The sequence below is a fragment of the Oncorhynchus nerka genome, linkage group LG5 (assembly GCF_034236695.1).
Source record: "Oncorhynchus nerka isolate Pitt River linkage group LG5, Oner_Uvic_2.0, whole genome shotgun sequence".
In the NCBI taxonomy this organism is placed as follows: domain Eukaryota; kingdom Metazoa; phylum Chordata; class Actinopteri; order Salmoniformes; family Salmonidae; genus Oncorhynchus; species Oncorhynchus nerka.
In genome coordinates this window covers 32,917,216-32,938,347 of record NC_088400.1, presented here as the reverse complement: position 1 = coordinate 32,938,347, position 21,132 = coordinate 32,917,216, and the positions used below count along the sequence as shown (strand labels likewise).

Sequence of the window (21,132 nt, the reverse complement as noted above, 5' to 3'; positions counted from 1 at the left end):
TCTAGTCAGTATCTCTGTGTTTAACCCTCTCTCACCAGCCTCTGGTCAGTATCTCTGTGTTTAACCCTCTCTCACCAGCCTCTAGTCAGTATCTCTGTGTTTAACCCTCTCTCTCACCAGTCTCTAGTCAGTATCTCTCACCAGCCTCTAGTCAGTATCTCTGTGTTTAACCCTCTCTCACCAGCCTCTAGTCAGTATATCTGTGTTTAACCCCCTCTCTCACCAGCCTCTAGTCAGTATCTCTGTGTTTAACCCTCTCTCTCACCAGTCTCTAGTCAGTATCTCTGTGTTTAACCCTCTCTCTCACCAGCCTCTAGTCAGTATCTCTGTGTTTAACCCCTCTCACCAGCCTCTAGTCAGTATCTCTGTGTTTAACCCTCTCTCACCAGCCTCTCTGTGTTTAACCCTCTCTCACCAGTCTCTAGTCAGTATCTCTCACCAGCCTCTAGCCAGTATCTCTGTGTTTAACCCTCTCTCTCACCAGTCTCTAGTCAGTATCTCTCACCAGCCTCTAGTCTGTATCTCTGTGTTTAACCCTCTCTCTCACCAGCCTCTAGTCAGTATCTCTGTGTTTAACCTCTCTCTCACCAGCCTCTAGTCAGTATCTCTGTGTTTAACCCTCTCTCTCCAGCCTCTAGTCAGTATCACTGTGTTTAACCCTGTTTCACCAGTATCCCTCTCTCACCAGCCTCTAGTCAGTATCTCTGTGTTTAACCCCTTTCACCACCCTCTCACCAGCCTCTAGTCAGTATCTCTGTGTTTAACCCTCTCTCTCACCAGTATCTCTGTGTTTAACCCTCTCTCACCAGCCTCTAGTCAGTATCTCTGTGTTTAACCCAGTATCTCTCTCAGTATCTCTGTGTTTAACCCTCTCTCTCAGCAGCCTCAGCCTCTCAGCAGCCTCAGTCAGTATCTCTCACCAGTCAGTATCTCTGTGTTTAACCCTCTCTCACCAGCCTCTCTCTGTGTTTAACCCTCTCTCTCACCAGTCAGTATCTGTGTTTAACCCCTCTCTCACCAGCCTCTCTATCTCTGTGTTTAACCCTCTCTCAGCAGCCTCACCAGCCTCTAGTCAGTATCTCTGTGTTTAACCCTCTCTCACTCTCTAGTCAGTATCTCTGTGTTTAACCCTCTCTCTCACCCAGCCTCTAGTCAGTATCTCTGTGTTTAACCCTCTCTCTAGTCAGTATCTCTCCAGCCTCTAGTCAGTATCTCTCACCAGCCTCTAGTCAGTATCTCTGTGTTTAACCCTCTCTCACCAGCCTCTAGTCAGTATCTCTCTGTGTTTAACCCTCTCTCACCAGCCTCTAGTCAGTATCTCTGTGTTTAAATCTCTGTGTTTAACCCTCTCAGTATCTCACCAGTCTCTAGTCAGTATCTCTCACCAGCCTCTAGTCAGTATCTCTGTGTTTAACCCCTCTCTCTCACCAGTCTCTGTATCTCTCACCAGCCTCAGTATCTCTGTGTTTAACCCTCTCTCACCAGCCTCTGTGTCAGTATCTCTGTGTTTAACCCTCTCTCACCAGCCTCTTTATCTCTGTGTTTAACCTCTCTCTCACTAGTCAGTTTAACCCTCTCTCTCAGCAGCCTCTAGTCAGTATCTCTGTGTTTAACCCTCTCTCACCAGCCTCACCAGTATCTCTGTGTTTAACCCTCTCTCAGTATCTCTGTGTTTAACCCTCTCCAGCAGCCTCACCAGTATCTCTGTGTTTAACCCTCTCTCTCACCAGCTCTCTCACCAGTCAGTAGTATCTGTGTTTAACCCTCTCTCACCAGCAGCCTCTAGTCAGTATCTCTGTGTTTAACCCCTCTCTCACCAGTCTCTAGTCAGTATCTCTAACCCTCTCTCACCAGTATCTCTGTGTTTAACCCTCTCTCTCACCAGCCTCTAGTCAGTATCTCTGTGTTTAACCCCTCTCTCAGCAGCCTCTAGTCAGTATCTCTCACCAGCCTCTAGTCAGTATCTCTGTGTTTAACCCTCTCTCTCACCAGCCTCTAGTCTCTGTGTTTAACCCCTCTCTCACCAGCCTCTAGTCAGTATCTCTGTGTTTAACCCTCTCTCTCACCAGTACTCTAGTCAGTATCTGTGTTTCTCTCTCACCAGCCTCTAGTCAGTATCTCTGTGTTTAACCCTCTCTCTCACCAGTTTCAGTACCTGTGTTTAACCCTCTCTCTCACCAGCCTCTAGTCAGTATCTCTGTGTTTAACCCTCTCTCTCACCAGTCTCTAGTCAGTATCTGTGGGAAGCCTCTAGCCAGTATCTCTGTGTTTAACCCTCTCTCACCAGTCTCTAGTCAGTATCTCTAGCCAGTATCTCTGTGTTTAACCCTCTCTCTCACCAGTCTCTAGTCAGTATCTCTCACCAGCCTCTAGTCAGTATCTCTGTGTTTAACCCTCTCTCTCACCAGCCTCTAGTCAGTATCTCTGTGTTTAACCCTCTCTCTCACCAGCCTCTAGTCAGTATCTCTGTGTTTAACCCTCTCTCTCAGCAGCCTCTAGTCAGTATCTCTGTGTTTAACCCTCTCTCTCACCAGCATCTCTGTGTTTAACCCTCTCTCACCAGTCTCTAGTCAGTATCTCTGTGTTTAACCCTCTCTCTCACCAGCCTCTAGTCAGTATCTCTGTGTTTAACCCTCTCTCTCACCAGCCTCTAGTCAGTATCTCTGTGTTTAACCCTCTCTCACCAGCCTCTAGTCAGTATCTCTGTGTTTAACCCTCTCTCACCAGCCTCTCTGTGTTTAACCCTCTCTCACCAGCCTCTAGTCAGTATCTCTGTGTTTAACCCTCTCTCACCAGCCTCTAGTCAGTATCTCTGTGTTTAACCCTCTCTCACCAGCCTCTGGTCAGTATCTCTGTGTTTAACCCTCTCTCACCAGCCTCTAGTCAGTATCACTGTGATTAACCCTCTCTCTCACCAGTCTCTAGTCCTCACCAGCCTCTAGCCAGTATCTCTGTGTTTAACCCTCTCTCTCCCTCTCTAGTCATCTCTCACCAGCCTCTAGTCAGTATCTCTGTGTTTAACCCTCTCTCTCACCAGCCTCATCTGTGCTCTCCAGTCAGTCAGTATCTCTGTGTTTAACCCTCTCTCTCTCAGCCTCTAGTCAGTATCTGTGTTTAACCCCTCTCTCTCAGCAGCCTCTAGTCAGTATCACTGTGTTTAACCTGCTCTCTCACCAGCCTCTAGTCAGTATCTCTGTGTTTAACCCTCTCTCTCAGCAGCCTCTAGTCAGTATCTCTGTGTTTAACCCTCTCTCTAGTCAGTATCTCTGTGTTTAACCCTCTCTCTCACCAGTATCTCTAGTCAGTATCTTCACCAGCCTCTAGCCAGTATCTCTGTGTTTAACCCTCTCTCACCAGTAGTTTAACCCTCTAGTCAGTATCTCTGTCAGCATCTCTGTGCCTCTCTAGTCAGTATCTCTGTGTTTAACCCTCTCTCACCAGTCTCTAGTCAGTACAGTCTCTCAGTATCTCTGTGTTTAACCCTCTCTCACCAGTCTCTAGTCAGTATCTCTCACCAGCCTCTAGCCAGTATCTCTGTGTTTAACCTCTCTCAGCAGCCTCTAGTCAGTATCACTGTGTTTAACCCTCTCTCTCTCAGTCAGTATCACTGTGTTTAACCCTCTCTCTCACCAGTCTAGTCTGTCAGTTTAACCCTCTCTCACCAGCCTCTAGTCAGTATCTGTGTTTAACCCTCTCTCACCAGCCTCTAGTCAGTATCTCTGTGTTTAACCCTCTCTCTCACCAGTCTCTAGTCAGTATCTCTCACCAGCCTCTAGCCAGTATCTCTGTGTTTAACCCTCTCTCTCAGCAGCCTCTAGTCAGTATCTGTGTTTAACCCTCTCTCTCAGCAGCCTCTAGTCAGTATCTCTGTGTTTAACCCTCTCTCTCACCAGTCTCTAGTCAGTATCTCTCACCAGCCTCTAGCCAGTATCTCTGTGTTTAACCCTCTCTCTCAGCAGCCTCTAGTCAGTATCTCTGTGTTTAACCCTCTCTCTCAGCAGCCTCTAGCCAGTATCTCTGTGTTTAACCCTCTCTCTCACCAGCATCTCTGTGTTTAACCCTCTCTCACCAGTCTCTAGTCAGTATCTCTCACCAGACTCTAGCCAGTATCTCTGTGTTTAACCCTCTCTCTCACCAGTCTCTAGTCAGTATCTGTGTTTAACCCTCTCTCTCACCAGTATCTCTGTGTTTAACCCTCTCTCTCACCAGTATCTCTGTGTTTAACCCGCTCTCTCACCAGTATCTCTGTGTTTAACCCTCTCTCTCACCAGTATCTCTGTGTTTAACCCTCTCTCTCACCAGTATCTCTGTGTTTAACCCTCTCTCTCACCAGTATCTCTGTGTTTAACCCTCTCTCTCACCAGTATCTCTGTGTTTAACCCTCTCTCTCACCAGTATCTCTGTGTTTAACCCTCTCTCTCACCAGCATCTGTTCGAAGAGTTCCAGAACGTATTCGTCAGCGTGGTCGTGCAGCATGGTCTCCTGGGCAGGCACCTCGTAGTGGGCAGCGCTGGAGTGGCGCTGTGCAGGCGCATGAGGCTTCTCCTTGTCTTTCTTCATCCTCATGCTGGTGAAACGCTCCAACTGCAGGGGGTCAAATGCCAGGGTTCAGAGGTCACGCAGGGTCATATTAGGGTTATTCCAGATCAACCCGACCTCTTGGATTGGAGAGGTCAGGGCAAGGTCAGAGTTGATTTGGGATTGGGCATCAGACTCCAGTGGATGTTCAGACATCATGGACGACTAAACATCACTCTGAAACACCTTGGCTGGAGCTGACAGAGAGCTCCATTCATGTGTGAACAAGATGAAACAGGATCAGAGTGAAATCATGAACATCCCAGTTTCCTCCAAACAGATGACAAGGTCATCTGATCCTCCTTCATCTCATTCTAGTGTACAGAGTACAACACTAATTATTGTACAGAGTACAACACTAATTATTGTACAGAGTACAACACTAATTATCGCAGAGTAAAACACTAATAATTGCCTGTGTAGCTGCTGTTAGTGTGAAGATGACAGCGCAGGGACACCAGAGCACTGGTAAGTAGCTGCACAATGACACAGGAGCTGTGTGAAGCATGGATGATGACCCATTAAGGTTAGGGACGTGCTATGTTCACAAACACAGGTAACTGGCAAGCCATTTGCAACAGAGCTAATTGTATCCAATTACTCAAATAATATCTTAGTAACCCCCCCCCCCCCAAACGCAAATGTGCGTTGCCCTATGGGACTCCCAAAAACCAGCCTGGATTCGAACCAGGGACTGTAGTGGGGTTATTATGGGGTGTTAGTGTTGGAAGTTGGCTACAGGGTAGGGTGAGACGAGATGCAACCAAGAGTCAGATCACTGAGATAATGTTGGATCCACACAACCTACCTCATCAGGAAACAGCCGTTTGATATTCTGTACAGAGGGGAGTGGGGGAAGGATGGGAGGATGAGGGAAAGACAGATAGAAATGGGGAGATCAAACAGGAGAAAAGAGAGGGACAATGGGGTAGATGGGGAGATAGGAGGGAAGAAAAGGGGAGGAAGAGATGAAAGGATAAATTAGGATTAGGCTGGATAATCTCTACGGGGTCATTATTAAGCATTGATCACAGGAGCACAGAGGGGAATGTAGGCTACAGATAGATCACGATCATTCTACAAGATCACTTCAGTAAGAACTGACTGTTACACATCACACTGGATCAATATACAACATCTATATGTAGATTAGCTCACTAATTCCTCTGGTATCAAGTTATGGATCATCTGAAACTTTCTAACAGACAGGGATTGATATTGTAAGATTCCAGATGTTATGGCAGAAACACATTACATTTGCACCTGCACATTTTTGCCACAAGGTGGCAGGCTACACCAATTAATGTCCTGGTGATGGCAGCATCTCACGTGTTCCCACTGTCCAACACCAGGGGGTGCTGAAGATGACACAGACACACAAAAAAAAGAAAGCTTTTGGGAAAGTTGCTCACTTCCAGCACAGTTGAAAAATATGTCATTTAGAAATCAAAACTGGATGGTCTTCAGAAATAAATGAGAGGGGTTGAGGGTAGGTGAAGGATGGGACAAAAAAAAATATTGAAAAATACTGTATACAGAGACTTGTCCCGAAGCCACTCCTGCATCGTCTTGGCTGTGTGCTTAGGATCGTCCTATTGGAAGGTGAACCTTCGCCCCAGTCTGAGGTCTTGAGCGCTCTGGAGCAGGTTTTCATCAAGGGTCTCTCTCTACTTTGCGCCATTCATCTTTACCTCGATCCTGACTAGTTTCCCTGCCACTGAAGAAGACCCCCCCCCCCCCACAGGGTAGGGGTGGGATACAGAAGATAGCCCTATTTGGTAAAATACCAAGTCCATATTATGGCGAGAACAGCTCTAACAGCAAAGAGCAACGACAGTCCATCATTGCTTTAAGACATGAAGGTCAGTCAGTACGCAAAAACCATCCAGCGCCATGATGAAACTGGCTCTCATGAGGACCGCCACAGGAAAGGAAGACCCAGAGCTAACTCTGCTGCAGAGGATACATTCATTCGAGTTACCAGCCTCAGAAATTGCAGCCCAAATGTTTCACAGAGCTCAAGTAACAGACATCAACATCAACTGTTCAGAAGAGACTGCATGAATCAGGCATTGGTCGAATTGCTGCAAAGAAACCACTATTAAAGGACCACCAATAAGAAAAAAGAGACTTGATTGGGCAAAGAAACACAAGCAATGGACATTAGACGGGTGGAAATCTGTCCTTTGGCCTGATGAGTCCAAATTAGAGATTTTTGGTTCCAACCGCTGTGTCTTTGTGAGTAGGTGGAAGGATGATCTCTGCATGTGTGGTTCCCACCGTGAAGCATGGAGGAGGTGGTGTGATGGTGTGGGGTTACTTGCTGGTATTTAGAATAGAGGTTGACCGATTATGATTTTTCAACGCCGATACAGATTGGAGGACCAAAAAAGACGATTCCGATTAAATCGGCCGTTTTTTAAAAATATTTATTTGTCATTTGTAAAGACAATTACAACAATACTGAATTAACACTTATTTTAGCTTAATATAATACATTTTAAAAAATCAATTTAGCCTCAAATAAAATAATGAAACATGTTGAATTTGGTTTAAATAATGCAAAAACAAAGTGTTGGAGAAGAAAGTAAAAAGTGCAATATTTGCCATGTAAAAAAGCTAACTTTTAAGTTCCTTGCTCAGAACATGAGAACATATGAAAGCTGGTGGTTCCTTTTAACATGAGTCTTCAATATTCCCAGGTAAGAAGTTTTAGGTTGTAGTTATTATAGGAATCATAGGACTATTTCTCTCTATACCATTTGTATTTCATATACTTTTGACTATTGGATGTTCTTATAGGCACTTAAGTATTGCCAGTGTAACAGTATAGCTTCCATCCCTCTCCTCGCCGCCAAGCAGCGTTACCCTCGAAGCAGCATTACCCATGCAGAGCAAGGGGAACAACTACTCCAAGTCTCAGAGCGAGTGACGTTTGAAACACTATTAGTGCGAGCTAACTAGCTAGCCATTTCACTTCGGTTACACCAGCCTCATCTCGGGTGTTGATAGGCTTGAAGTCATAAACAGCTCAATGCTTGAAGCATTGCGAAGAGCTATTGGCAAATCGCACGCAAGTGCTGTTTGAATGAATGCTTACGAGCCTGCTGGTGCCGACCATCGCTCAGTCAGACTGCTCTATCAAATCATAGACTTAATTATAAAATAATAACACACAGAAATACGAGCCTTAGGTCATTAATATGGTCGAAGTCCGGAAACTATCATTTCGAAAACAAAATGTTTATTCTTTCAGTGAAATACAGAACCTTCCATATTTTATCTAACGGGCAGCATCCCTAAGTCTAAATATTCCTGTTACATTGCACAACCTTCAATGTTATGTCAAATTATGTAAAATTCTGGCAAATTAGTTCGCAATGAGCCAGGCTGCCCAAACTGTTGCATATACCCTGACTCTGCGTGCAATGAACGCAAAAGAAGTGACACAATTTCGCCTGGTTAATATTGCCTGCTAACCTGGATTTCTTTTAGCTAAATATGCAGGTTTAAAAATATATACTTCTGTGTATTGATTTTAAGAAAGGCATTGGTGTTTATGGTTAGGTACACGTTGGAGCAACGACAGTCCTTTTCACGAATGCGCACCGCATCGATTATATGCAACGCAGGACACACTAGATACACTAGTAATATCATCAACCATGTGTAGTTAACTAGTGATTATGATTGATTGTTTTTTATAAGATAAGTTTAATGCTAGCTAGCAACTTACCTTGGCTTCTTACTGCATTTGCATAAGAGGCAGGCTCCTCGTGAGGCAGGTGGTTAGAGCGTTGAACTAGTTAACCGTAAGTTTGAATCTCCGAGCTGACAAGGTAAAAATCTGTCGTTCTGCCCCTGAACAAGGCAGTTAACCCACTGTTCCTAGGCCGTCATTGAAAATAAGAATGTGTTCTTAACTGACTTGCCTCATTAAATAAAGTTGTAAAAAAATATATTTCATAATAATCACACAAAAAAAAAAAAAATTTTAAAAAAAATTGGCGTCCAAAAATAATAATTAATCGGTAAACCTCGAATTCAGAATTCAAGGCACACTTAAACAGCATGACTACCACAGCATTCTACAGCGATACGCCATCCCATCTGGTTTGCGCTTAGTGGCACTATCATTTGTTTTTCACCAGGACAATGACCCAACATACCTCCAGCTTGTGTAAGGAGGAGGAGGAGCTGCACTACCTGAGCCACTTGTGTGGGTTGTAGACTCCGTCTCATGCTACCACTAGAGTGAAAGCACCGCCTGCAATCAAAACATCAGCCAGGAAGCATAGGAACTGAGAAGTGGTCACCACCTGCAGAACCACTCCTTTATTGGGGGTGTCTTGCTAATTGCCTATAATTTCCACCTGTTGTCTATTCCATTTGCACAACAGCATGTGACATTTATTGTCAATCAGTGTTGCTTCCTAAGTGGACAGTTTGATTTCACAGAAGTGTGATTGACTTGGAGTTACATTGTGCTGTTTAAGTGTTCCCTTTATTTTTTTGAGCAGTGTATAAATAAATAAATAAATAAAATAAATGTAAAAAAATAGATATATTATATATATATATATATATATGAGATTGGAAATGATGCATGTAAATACATTGATGGTAGTCATAATCTACTCACTTCCTAAGATGGATTTCTCAAGATATCAGCATCTATATGTTAGAGGCCTAATACTCCATTGGAATAAGCCACAAATTCCAATCTCTATAACTGTGTTTCCAAACATTCTATCAAATATATCTATATTATCCCAGAGACCAATTATTTTAGTTCTGGTTCACAGCAAATGATAAGTCAAAGTACAGTAACATACATTCCACATATACTCCAGCATCTGGAGCCAATTAGCACCCAGCCAGAGACTGGGGGTCAGTGGTCACAGAACACACACTGACCATCACAACCCTCCTCCACGGTTTTATAGTCATCCATCTGGAGAAGACACTTACAGAGGAACACACACACACACACTCATCTTTCACTCGTCCAAGCACTCTTGCTCTCACTTTAGTTTCTTTCACAGGTTTCAGTGATCCGCTCTCTCTTCAACAGAAAAAGGTTACATTAGCCTACCCATTCTCTCTCTCACTTCCCTCCTCTCTCAAATGGTATGCAGACAAGGTCGGACGGACAAACACACACACGGGACTGGTGTGAGCTGTTGTGAATATCTGATGGATTCCACACAAATTCTGTTTGAGAGAGCTGCTCATTAGTCAATAGTCAGATAAAAACAGTTAGCCTAAATCCCAACATGGAGTGTGTCCTTGCAGCACACTATCCCTCCATCCCTCCATCCCATTCTCTCCTCCCAGTCTCTCCCTCTCTCCTGAGCCACCCAGCTGATTGGACCTGGGCCAGAGTGACAGGGGAGTCTTTTGTTGATGACTTTCTCTCTCACATTGAGATTGGCTGGGATGGCTGAGACCAAAGACAAAAACCCTCATCATAGACCTAAACGGCTGTGTCTGCAGCTAGACTGAATAGGAATCACCCTGTGTTGTGTCTGTAACTTCTGTTTCTACAGTATTGGGCTGACATTAGCTTGTGCCCTTAAGGAGTGTTCAGTCTCCATGTCTGCTATTTCTCCTGTGTTGTGTTGTGTCTGTAACCTTCTGTTTCTACGGTATTGGGCTGACATTAGCTTGTGCCCTTAAGGAGTGTTCAGTCTCCATGTCTGCTATTTCTCCTGTGTTGTGTTGTGTCTAACTTCTGTTTCTACGGTATTGGGCTGACATTAGCTTGTGCCCTTAAGGAGTGTTCAGTCTCCATGTCTGCTATTTCTTACAGGGTTCATACACATCTTGACAGATGGAATTTTAGGATTTTTCTGTGACTTAACTTTTAAATGTAACTACATGTAATCTAGGTAATCCTCTAAAGTAATTATTTATCGTGAAAGGACAGTAAAACCATTAATAATGCTGCATACTCCAAGAAAAGGTTCAAATCTCACCTTTCTGCTAAAAAAATAGGTATAAATTGCTGAGGTGTAGTCACTTGAGGATACAAGCTCAAGTACATAGTACAAATATGATATGAAAATGAATTGTGTTTTATGACATAGTTCCTATTCAACAAAACTGTACAGATAACATATATAGAATAATCAAAATTATAAAGCCACTAACTACAACATTTCACCTTCCTTATAACTGTAAAATCAGTGTATGTTTAGTGTTACAGAAAATTATTTTTCTAATATATTTTCAAAAAGTCTAAACACCTGCCCCTACCATTGTGAAAGACACACAGAGTTCTGGCTTGGCTCCTGAACTAATGACACCAGAACCAAACCGGATGCCCGGCGTCATGCACAAATAGATTTTGTCCCCACACCAAACACGATCACGACACGCAGGTTGAAATATCAAAACAAACTCAACCAATTATATTCATTTGGGGACAGGTCGAAAAGCATTAAACATTTACGCCAATTTAGCTACCTGGCAAATTTGTCTTATTTAGCTGGCTTGTTGTTGCTAGCTAATTTGTCCTGGGATATAAACGTTGAGTTGTTATTTTACCTGAAATGCACAAGGTCCTCTACTCCGACAATTAATCCACACATAAAAACGCAGACACTCGTTAGCAAGCAGTGTGGGTGCAATGATTGAATAACATGTATTTATTTTGCAATGCTCACGCACCCAACACGTCCGGTTTGTGTAGAGTGTTAGGAACTCTCCTTTCATCTCATATTAATCACAGAACGTGTTTTTGTTCAAAATCATTGAATTATGTCAGATTATAAATCCATTTCTGAATGTGTTATATTGATTAAACCAACCTGTCCTAAGACGTAAGGATCGCTGGTATGTGCTTTGTCAACGGCTGTGACGTAGGGTTCAGCAAGGAGATAGACAGTCGAACAACACATTTAGAAAGTTAAGAGCGACATCCCAGCTTCAGGTGGTTTCAGATTTCACATTCTACATCACACAGGCTCAAAAAATATACTTCTATGTCCGTGGGAACCTGTGTGATCGCAAGCCATTTTAATCTACGGTGTCCACAGATTGATTTAAGTGAAAATGTCAGTCAGAACCAGTACCAGAACCAAGCAGGTCCCCTAAACAGGGATTTACATTGAAGGTGTTTTAACATTTCCATGACTCACAATGGGCGGCGTCTCAATGTACATGTAAAAAGTATGAGGAATGTGATCGACCAATTAGAATATCTGTATAAAACTAAATGGCCAACCCTCAGTCTGGAGAGCTATCGGCTGTGCAGGATTTTGAACCAGCCCTGCTCAAACACATCAGAGCCAGTTCATCAAGGTCCGGTTGAGCAGCTCATTTCTAAAATGTGGTTTGTTTGAGGGGGAGAGGAGTAAAAGCCTGCACACACATTAGCTCTCCTGGAAGATGGCCACCCTTCATGAAAAACATTGCAACCAAATCATTTGCCTTTTTAAATAATTTGCTCATTCAATGTTTCAAAGATTAAATGGCCATGGTAGGTTTTATTTATCTGAAGCAAGGCCATACAATTTCTTTAGGAAACGTACCTTTTCTAGTTTAGTCATGCTTATCTTGGAAGTGTTTACTTTGCAGGCTGACTAGTTTCTATGGAGTTGCAATGTCCATGCATTGGATGCCCAAAACAAGTTGAAGCCACTTAATACAAAAGAAAGGCTACATCTAATATTATTTTCCTAAAATTGATGTTCACGATTCACTAATTATTATTTTGATTCATATGATTAGATTCATTGCCATGGAACCAACTACCAACTAATTCTATGGCAAAATGAATCTAATTTCATCAGAATCTACAGTGGCCACAGATTGATTTAAGTGTAAATGTCAGTCAGAACCAGTACCAGAACTACCAACTAATTCAATGGCAAAACTAATAATTAATTTCATCAAAAATAATAGTTTAAAGTTGACTAGAGAGTTAACTAGCTAGGTGACAAGATACTGTACATTTTGAACTGACTACCTAGTTAGTCGGTTCTCTATTAAATTTCATAGGCAAGGCCTACCAGCTGTTGCAATGTCCGACTGTCTCAGAGACGCTCAAGTGTCATTCCGATCCTGGCCGATATTTTGTATTTGATTGATGAAATGTTTAAAAACTGTGCCTAAATAAATGACAACCGAAATAATTAAATTCATTTCAATGACTTGTCCAAAACTTGTCCAGGCCTGAAAAACACCATTTTAAAATTCCATGACCTTTCCACGATTTTCATGACCGTACAAACCCTGTTCTTATCGGGACCTTGTGGCTTACACATTTCAAAGGAATGGAGTGGGAGTCACCCAGCCTCCCTCAAAACACACACACCATTACTTTGCCATGTTTTAAGATGCCACAGCCCTGTTATCAAATCTCTACAAGTTATCACAAGAGAACACCGTATGTTGGCATCACCGTAAAACACATTTCAAACACACTCGTGTGAACAGTGAACACATACAGACACGTACACAAACCGACTGCACATTGTTGTAGATAACATAGATGCTATCACACAGGGAGGAGCAGCATTGGCTCAAAAGGGTAAATAGTAAGCAGGGATTACGTTGAAATATGTCCCCTACAGCCAGTGTCCTAGCCTAGTTGTCGCCAAGCTTAAAGAGGCGCCATCACACGGGGATGAAAGATGCTCTGATCTGATGTAGGCCTAGATCAGCGTTTCCCAACCAGGGGTACTAGGACAACCCACAGGGGGTAGTAGAACCATGAGACCATAGGCTTACTGGTTAAAAAGAAACACACCTGGAGGTAGTTCAGGACTACTCCGTGCAGAGCACAATGTACTGTGGTGGTACAGTAACCCAAAAAGGTTGGGAACCACTGGCCTAGAAGTGTCAAAAATACAGTGACTCCATATGCCCTGGTCATATGCCCGGGCCCTGGTCAATAGTGCACTAGAAAGAGAATGGGGTGCCATTGGGGAAGCAGACAGAGCTGGTAATGAGACGGCTTGTCCTACTATAGTACACATTGCCCTCTAGTTATGTTCTGATACAGTCGCTGAGGATGTTTACAAGCACACTAATAATTGGATATTACACTGATATTAAACTATTGCAGTAGGCCGAGTATGGAAATAGTCACATTTACATGACACCGACAGATGTTTCACCAAGTTGGCTCAGGGATTTTAACCAGAGACCAAGCACATGCCGATTAAAACACCTGGTTTTCTGGGCAATCTTTCAAATGATCAGGACATGTAAACAGCTTAAATTGGCAGTCCAGTGGGTTATTAGTGCATGTGTCAGCATTGGTAAAAACTGAAGTCAGTTTAGAAATAGTTTTCACATATCTGAACTCAGAATGAAATAGGTTTCCCCACAATAACATGGTCGCGGTGGTAGTGTTCATTCTGATTGGTGATTTAAATCCCATCAGGAAGCCCGATTTCAGATGTGTCTATGGAAACAGGATTATTAGGAAAATGATTCTTCTTGCAAAGCATGTAAACGTTTTAAACTAGAGGTCGACCGATTATGGTTTTTCGACGCCGATACCGATTATTGGAGGACCAAAAGAGCCGATACAGATAAATCGGACGATTTTTTTTTTTTTTTGTGTAATAATGACAATTACAACAATACTGAATGAACACTTATTTTAACTTAATATAATACATCAATAAAATCAATTTAGCCTCAAGTAAATAATGACATGTTCAATTTGGTTTAAATAATGCACAAACAAAGTGTTGGAGAAGAAAGTAAAAGTGCAATATGTTCCATGTAAAATATGTGCCATGTAAGAAAGCTAACGTTTCAGTTCCTTGCTCAGAACATGAGAACATATGAAAGCTGGTGGTTCCTTTTAGCACGAGTCTTCAATATTCCCAGGTAAGAAGTTTTAGGTTCTAGTTATTATAGGAATTATAGGACTATTTCCCTCTATACCATTTGTATTTCATTAACCTTTGACTATTGGATGTTCTTATAGGCACTTTAGTATTGCCAGTGTAACAGTATAGCTTCCGTCCCTCTCCTCGCTACTCCCTGGGCTCGAACCAGCAACACAACGACAATTAGCGCACGCTAATTAGCTAGCCATTTAACTTCGGTTACACGAGCCTCATCTCGGGAGTTGATAGGCTTGAAGTCATAAACAGCGCAATGCTTGACGCACAACGAAGAGCTACTGGCAAAACGCACGAAAGTGCTGTTTGAATTCATGTTTACGCGCCTGCTTCTGCCTACTACCGCTCAGTCAGGTACTTGTATGCTCAGTCAGATTATATGCAACGCAGGACACGCTAGATAATATCTAGTAATATCATCGACCATGTGTAGTTAACTAGTGATTATGATTGATTGTTTTTTATAAGTTTAATGCTAGCTAGCAACTTACCTTGGCTTACTGCATTCGCGTAACTCCTTGTGGAGTGCAACGAGAGAGAGGCAGGTCGTTATTGCGTTGGACTAGTTAAGGTTGCAAGATTGGATCCCACGAGCTGACAAGGTGAAAATCTGTCGTTCTGCCCCTGAACAAGGCAGTTAACCCACTGTTCCTAGGCAGTCATTGAAAATAATAATGTGTTCTTAACTGACTTGCCTAGTTAAATAAAGATTAAATAAAGGTGTAAAAAAAATATACATAATAATAATAATAATCCGCGCCCAAAAATACCGATTTCCGATTGTTATGAAAACTCTAAAAATCGGAAACAAATTAAATCGGCCATTCCGATTAATCGGTCGACCTCTATTTTAAACCATCATATTAATCTGACAATCCACAGTCATCGTATTATTGTGTGCATGTAACCATGCTCAGTGTGTTGAGGCTAATTGGTAGTCGCCACTTGCAGTGAACACTGATCTGATCGGCCTCTACTCTACAGGGTCGTTTCCTCTTACACTGACATGACACACACCCACAAAAACATACGTGCAACTATTGTTAATTAAACCAGCCGATGCCAAATTGGTGCCATTTAACCCACAAGGGCAGAAACATCAGCCACAGAAAAAGGAACTCAGGGTAATCAGACAGGAATCAGACAGAAAATTTTTGTATATATCTGAGCGCGAAAGAGAGTACAAAAGTCAAAATAAATATTGAGAGACAGACAGGGACGTAGCCTTCACCCTGGCAGGCAGGCACTCAGGACCTCAGCCTAACTGAGTAAAGAGAAAGAGATGAGACGAACAGGGCACCAGTCTGCGTTCCTCAGGAGACCTTCACTAACGTACAGGAACATCACAAATATGCGCGCAAGAAGAAAAAAAACACACACAAAAACAAAGTCTAAAAATCACAGGCACTCAACGAGTTCCCAAAGGACCATGGGTAAACAAAGGCAGAAAGAATCACAGAACTAGGTGCTTGTGGTTCCTCTGAAACTTAGTGAACAAACAGAAGTCCGTGTTTAAGAACATTATGGAGTCAGTCAGCCTCTCCTAGCGCTGTCACTAGTAATGCACAGCTCCACTCACCATGTCAGCCAGAACTACAAGACAAGTGTGTGTGTGTGTATGTGTGTAAGAGAGCTGTGATAAATAGAATGAGAGAGAAAGAGAGCAAGTAAGAGAGAGCTAGAGCGAGAGCTAGAGAGAGAGCTAGAGAGAGAGCTAGAGAGAGAGCTAGAGAGAGAGCTAGAGAGCTAGAGAGCTAGAGGGAGAGCTAGAGGGAGAGCTAGAGAGAGCAAGGGAGAGAGAGAGAAAGCTAGAGCGAGAGCTAGAGAGAGCAAGGGAGAGAGAGAGAGAAATCTAGAGCGAGAGCTAGAGAAAGCAAGGGAGAGAGAGCTAGAAAATGAGACAGCACACAGACATTCAGTTTGATATTGATTTTACAGCCAGTGTTGGTCAGAGGCAACCTTTTTCATAGTATAGTAATGCCACAATGAGTTGAGTGAATTGACCAAACTTACATGCCTAAGTAAATAACACCTTCAAATCATTAACAACCACATTATTTTCCTCATGAGCTCATTCTCATTCACTCTTTCCCTCTCTCTCCCTCCCCTGGACATGACTATTTTGAGATCCTTTCTGTAGCCAGAACATAAAACAGCAGTGATGTCATGGGAAAACTAGTGCTAGTTAGATACTATAAATAGGGTTAGGGTTAAATAAGTAACAGAGAAGGACAAAATGGCTCTCAGAGAGAGTGAGAGACCGATGGAATGGTGGATAAAGCAGGAGATTGTGTGTGTATTGTAATCTACACTGTTGATATGGGTGCTTACAGGGTTGCCATGGCTCCCTAGGTGGAAGCTGTGCTCTGCTGAGTGATGATGTCACGGGATGGGGTTCTGTGGCAGGCCTGTGTTACCGTGACAACGTCTCCTGTTTACAGGTTCAACAGGAAGTCATACGGACATATTGAAAACCTTAAGTACAGGCCTCCCGAGTGGCGCAGAGGTCTAAGATGCTGACCAGACAGTCGGCGTGCACCATCGTGCGCACGTTGACTTTGTCCCCTCCACACCAGATGCGACCAGGAAACGCAAGTTGAAATATCAAAACTTGGAACCAACTAAATTAATTTGGGGACAGGTCGAAAAGCATTAAACATTTATGGCAATTTAGCTAGCTGGCAAATTTGTCTTATTTAGCTGGCTTGCTGTTGCTAGCTAATTTGTCCTGGGATATAAACATTGAGTTATTTTACCTGAAATGCACAAGGTCCTCTACTCCGACAATTAATCCACACAAAACGGTCAACCGAATTGTTTCTAGTCATCTATCCTCCTTCAGGGTTCTTCTTCATTGGACTATATATGGCGATTGACAACCAACTTTAAAGGTACATTAACACCACTGACTGAATTGTGGACCTCAGTTCATCTTTCAATAACCCATGTGGGTATATGCTCCTAAAAACCAATGAGGAGATGGTAGAGGCAGCGCATTAAGCATCACAAATAATAAGTTATATTTTAGCACCTGGCTACACAGACACTGGTTGACGCGCTGCGCGAGCAGTGTGGGTGCAATGACTGAATAACGTGTAGAGATGTATTTTGCAGCGCTCGTGCATGCGAGCGGTGTGGTAGGCATGTAAGGCACTGCATCACAGTACTTGAGGCGCCACTACAGACCCGGGTTATATCCCGGGCTGTGTCGCAGCCGTCTGTGACCAGGAGAACCATGAGGCGGCACAAAATTGTCCCCGCGCCGTCCGGGTTATGGGAGGGTTTTGTCCCATCGCGATCTAGCGACTCCTGTGGTGGGCCGGGCGTGTGCACGCTGACACGGTCGCTAGTTGTACAGTGTTTCCTGACACATTGGTGCGGCTGGCTTCCGGGTTAAGCGAGCAGTGTGTCAAGAAGCAGCGCGGCTTGGCAGGGTCGCGGTTCGGAGGGCGCATGGCTCTCGACCTTCGCCTCTCCAGAGCGTACCGGAGTTGCAGCGATAGGACAAGACTTACGACCAATAGCATATCATGAAAGTGGGGAGAAAAGGGGTATTTTTTTGTAAAATGTTTTACCTTACCTCACCATCCCTACAGTGGGAAAACTATCTAGGAAACACAAGCAGCTTTCCTACAACACATACACCTCTGTCAAACACCCCTCAGATGACCCCAGAGGAAGTTTCTTACCAGAGACTCAGTACACAAATAGAAAATAACCCTGACCCCCAAAGAGATAGTACAGGTGTATCAAAGCTGGGACCTAAACATCGATAAACAGCTTCTATCTCCAGACCATCAGACTGTTAAACAAATCAAAATAAAATAAAATGTATTTGTCACATACACATGGTTAGCAGATGTTAATGCGAGTGTAGCGAAATGCTTGTGCTTCTAGTTCCGACAATGCAGTAATAACCAACAAGTAATCTAACTAACAATTCCAAAACGACTACCTTATACACACACAAGTGTAAGGGGATAAAGAATATGTACATAAAGATATATGAATGAGTGATGGTACAGAGCGGCATAGGCAAGATGCAGTAGATAGTATCGAGAACAGTATATACATATGAGATGAGTATGTAAACAAAGCGGCATAGTTAAAGTGGCTAGTGATACATGTATTACATAAAGATGCAGTAGATGATAGAGTACAGTATATACATATGCATATGAGATGAATAATGTAGGGTATGTAAACATTATATTAAGTAGCATTGTTTAAAGTGACTAGTGATATATTTTACATCAATTCCCATCAATTCCCATTATTAAAGTGGCTGCAGCCACTCAATGTTAGTGGTGGCTGTTTAACAGTCTGATGGCCTTGAGATAGAAGCTGTTTTTCAGTCTCTCAGTCCCAGCTTTGATGCACTTGTACTGACCTCGCCTTCTGGATGAAAGCGGGGTGAACAGGCAGTGGCTCGGGTGGTAGTTGTCCTTGATGATCTTTATGGCCTTCCTGTGACATAGGGTGGTGTAGGTGTCCTGGAGGGCAGGTAATTTGCCCCCTGGTGATGCGTTGTGCAGACCTCACTACCCTCTGGAAAGTCACCACTAGCCGCCCTCCGCCCAGTACCCTGCCCTGAACCTTAGTCACTGTTTATAGCCAGCTACCACCCAGCCCTCTACCCTGCACCTTAAAAGACTTTGCCCTATGTCCATAGAGTCAGTGAACACTGGTCACTTGAATAATGTTTACATACTGTTTAACCCACTTTATATGTATATACTGTATTCTAATCATGGCTCATCCTATATAACTACTGCTGTACGCATCATTTCAATTCATATACTGTCCTTACACACCATTTGCCCTCAGAACAGCCTCAATTCGTCGGGGCATGAACTCTACAAGGTGTCAAAAGTGTTCCACAGGGATGCTGGCCCATGTTGACTCCAATGCTTCCCACAGTTGTGTCAAATTGGCTGGAGGACAATTCTTGATACACACAGGAAACTGTTGAGTGTGAAAAACCCTGCATCATTGCAGTTCTTGACACAAACTAGCACCTACTACCATACCCGGTTCAAAAGAACTTCAATCTGTTATCTTGCACATTCACCCTCTGAATGGCACACAAACACAATCCAGGTCTCAATTTTCTCAAGGCTTAAAAATATGTATTTAACCTGTCTCCTCCCCTCCATCTAAGTGACGTCATCTACACTGATTGAAGTTGATTTAACAAGTGACATCAATAAGGGATCATAACTTTCACCTGATCAGTTGATGTCATGGAAAGCGCAGGTCTTCTTAATGTTGTTTACTCCATGTCTATATTCCAGACAATTGCTGGTTCAGAAATTTCTCAATTTCTTTGTTTTTATGTTGTGTATTTTGTATTGTTAGGTATTATTACTGTTGGAAACACAAGCATTTTGCTGCACCTGCGATAACATCTGCAAATCTGTGTACACAACAATTACATTTTGACTTGAGGTCAAAGCCCATTTCCTCACTGTGCATTTCAGACACACCTGGTTATAGTTTCCAACTATAAAGTGGGAAGTGGATTCATCATTAGGCTGACCACAGACAGTATGTGACAAAACCTGTCATAAGGTGTGGTGTCAAACTGTCCATGAAAGTGTGTGTGTGTGTGTGTGTGTGTGTGTGTGTGTGTGTGTGTGTGTGCCGTGTGTCTTTCAGGCAGGGAGGTGGTTAGGCCAAAGTGTTTGCTTTTGTCCCTAAGAAACACGACTGTTGACACGCGGTCAAACACTCCGAGAGAGAGAGAGAAACTCAAAGATGTGAGAAAAACAGAGACAAGCATAAAACTAATACATCACAAACCCAAAATACAATCATTCACACTACAAACACTGAAAGAGAGAGAGCACAATAATTCACACGAGAGACAAGAATCATTCACACTACAAACACTGATAGAGAGAGACCACAATGCTTCACACTACACTACTAACAGAGAGAGAGAGCACAAACAACCTAACCTTAACCTAACACAACTAGTTTGGTTGCTACAACCCAACACTGAAACCCAGCACTGACATCATCAACTTACCTTCTACTCCAACTAATCCTGGTAACCTGGGAAACCAGAGATGAAGCTATACTGTAAGAACTAGAGGTCGACTGATTAATCAGAATGGCCGATTTCAAGTTTTTTTTTTATACCTTTATTTAACGAGGCAAGTCAGTTAAGAACACATTCTTATTTTCAATGACGGCCTAGGAACGGTGGGTTAACTGCCTGTTCAGGGGCAGAACGACAGATTTTCACCTTGTCAGCTCGGGGGATCCAATCTTGCAACCTTACAGTTAACTAGTCCTTGTGCACTCCAGCAGCACACACACTAGACCAGCAGCACACACACTAGACCAGCAGCACACACTAGACCAGCCATGCACCAGCAGCACACACACACTAGACCAGCCATGCACCAGCAGCACACACACACACACTAGACCAGCCATGCACCAGCAGCACACCCAGCTGTTCCATGGGTTAGGCCTGTGATTGACAGCTCAGACAGCTTCATCATCCTCCCCCAAAGTCCCCATAAGGATAGTAAAATAAGGAAAATTCAAAAGCTTAGGGATCCCCATGAGGACAACTGCTATTTTAGGTTTAGGGTTAGGTTACAGAGTCAGGGGTTAGGTTAAGGAGTCAGGGGTTATGGTTAGGGTTATGGTTAGGTTAAGCAAAATAGGATTTTG

The 21,132-nt window shown here is 43.2% G+C and overlaps 1 protein-coding gene across 1 annotated transcript in view; it reads right to left on the bottom strand.

Moving 5' to 3' along the window:
• Nucleotides 1–21,132, bottom strand: part of LOC115126146 (protein diaphanous homolog 1-like) — a 126,399-nt gene that overhangs the window by 88,418 nt on the left and 16,849 nt on the right. The window contains exons 2-3 of the mRNA XM_065018545.1: nt 5,388–5,414; nt 4,424–4,585 (exon numbers count right to left, since the gene is read on the bottom strand). Coding sequence (XP_064874617.1) covers nt 4,424–4,585; nt 5,388–5,414 — 189 coding nt within the window. The remainder of the gene's footprint in view (nt 1–4,423; nt 4,586–5,387; nt 5,415–21,132) is intronic.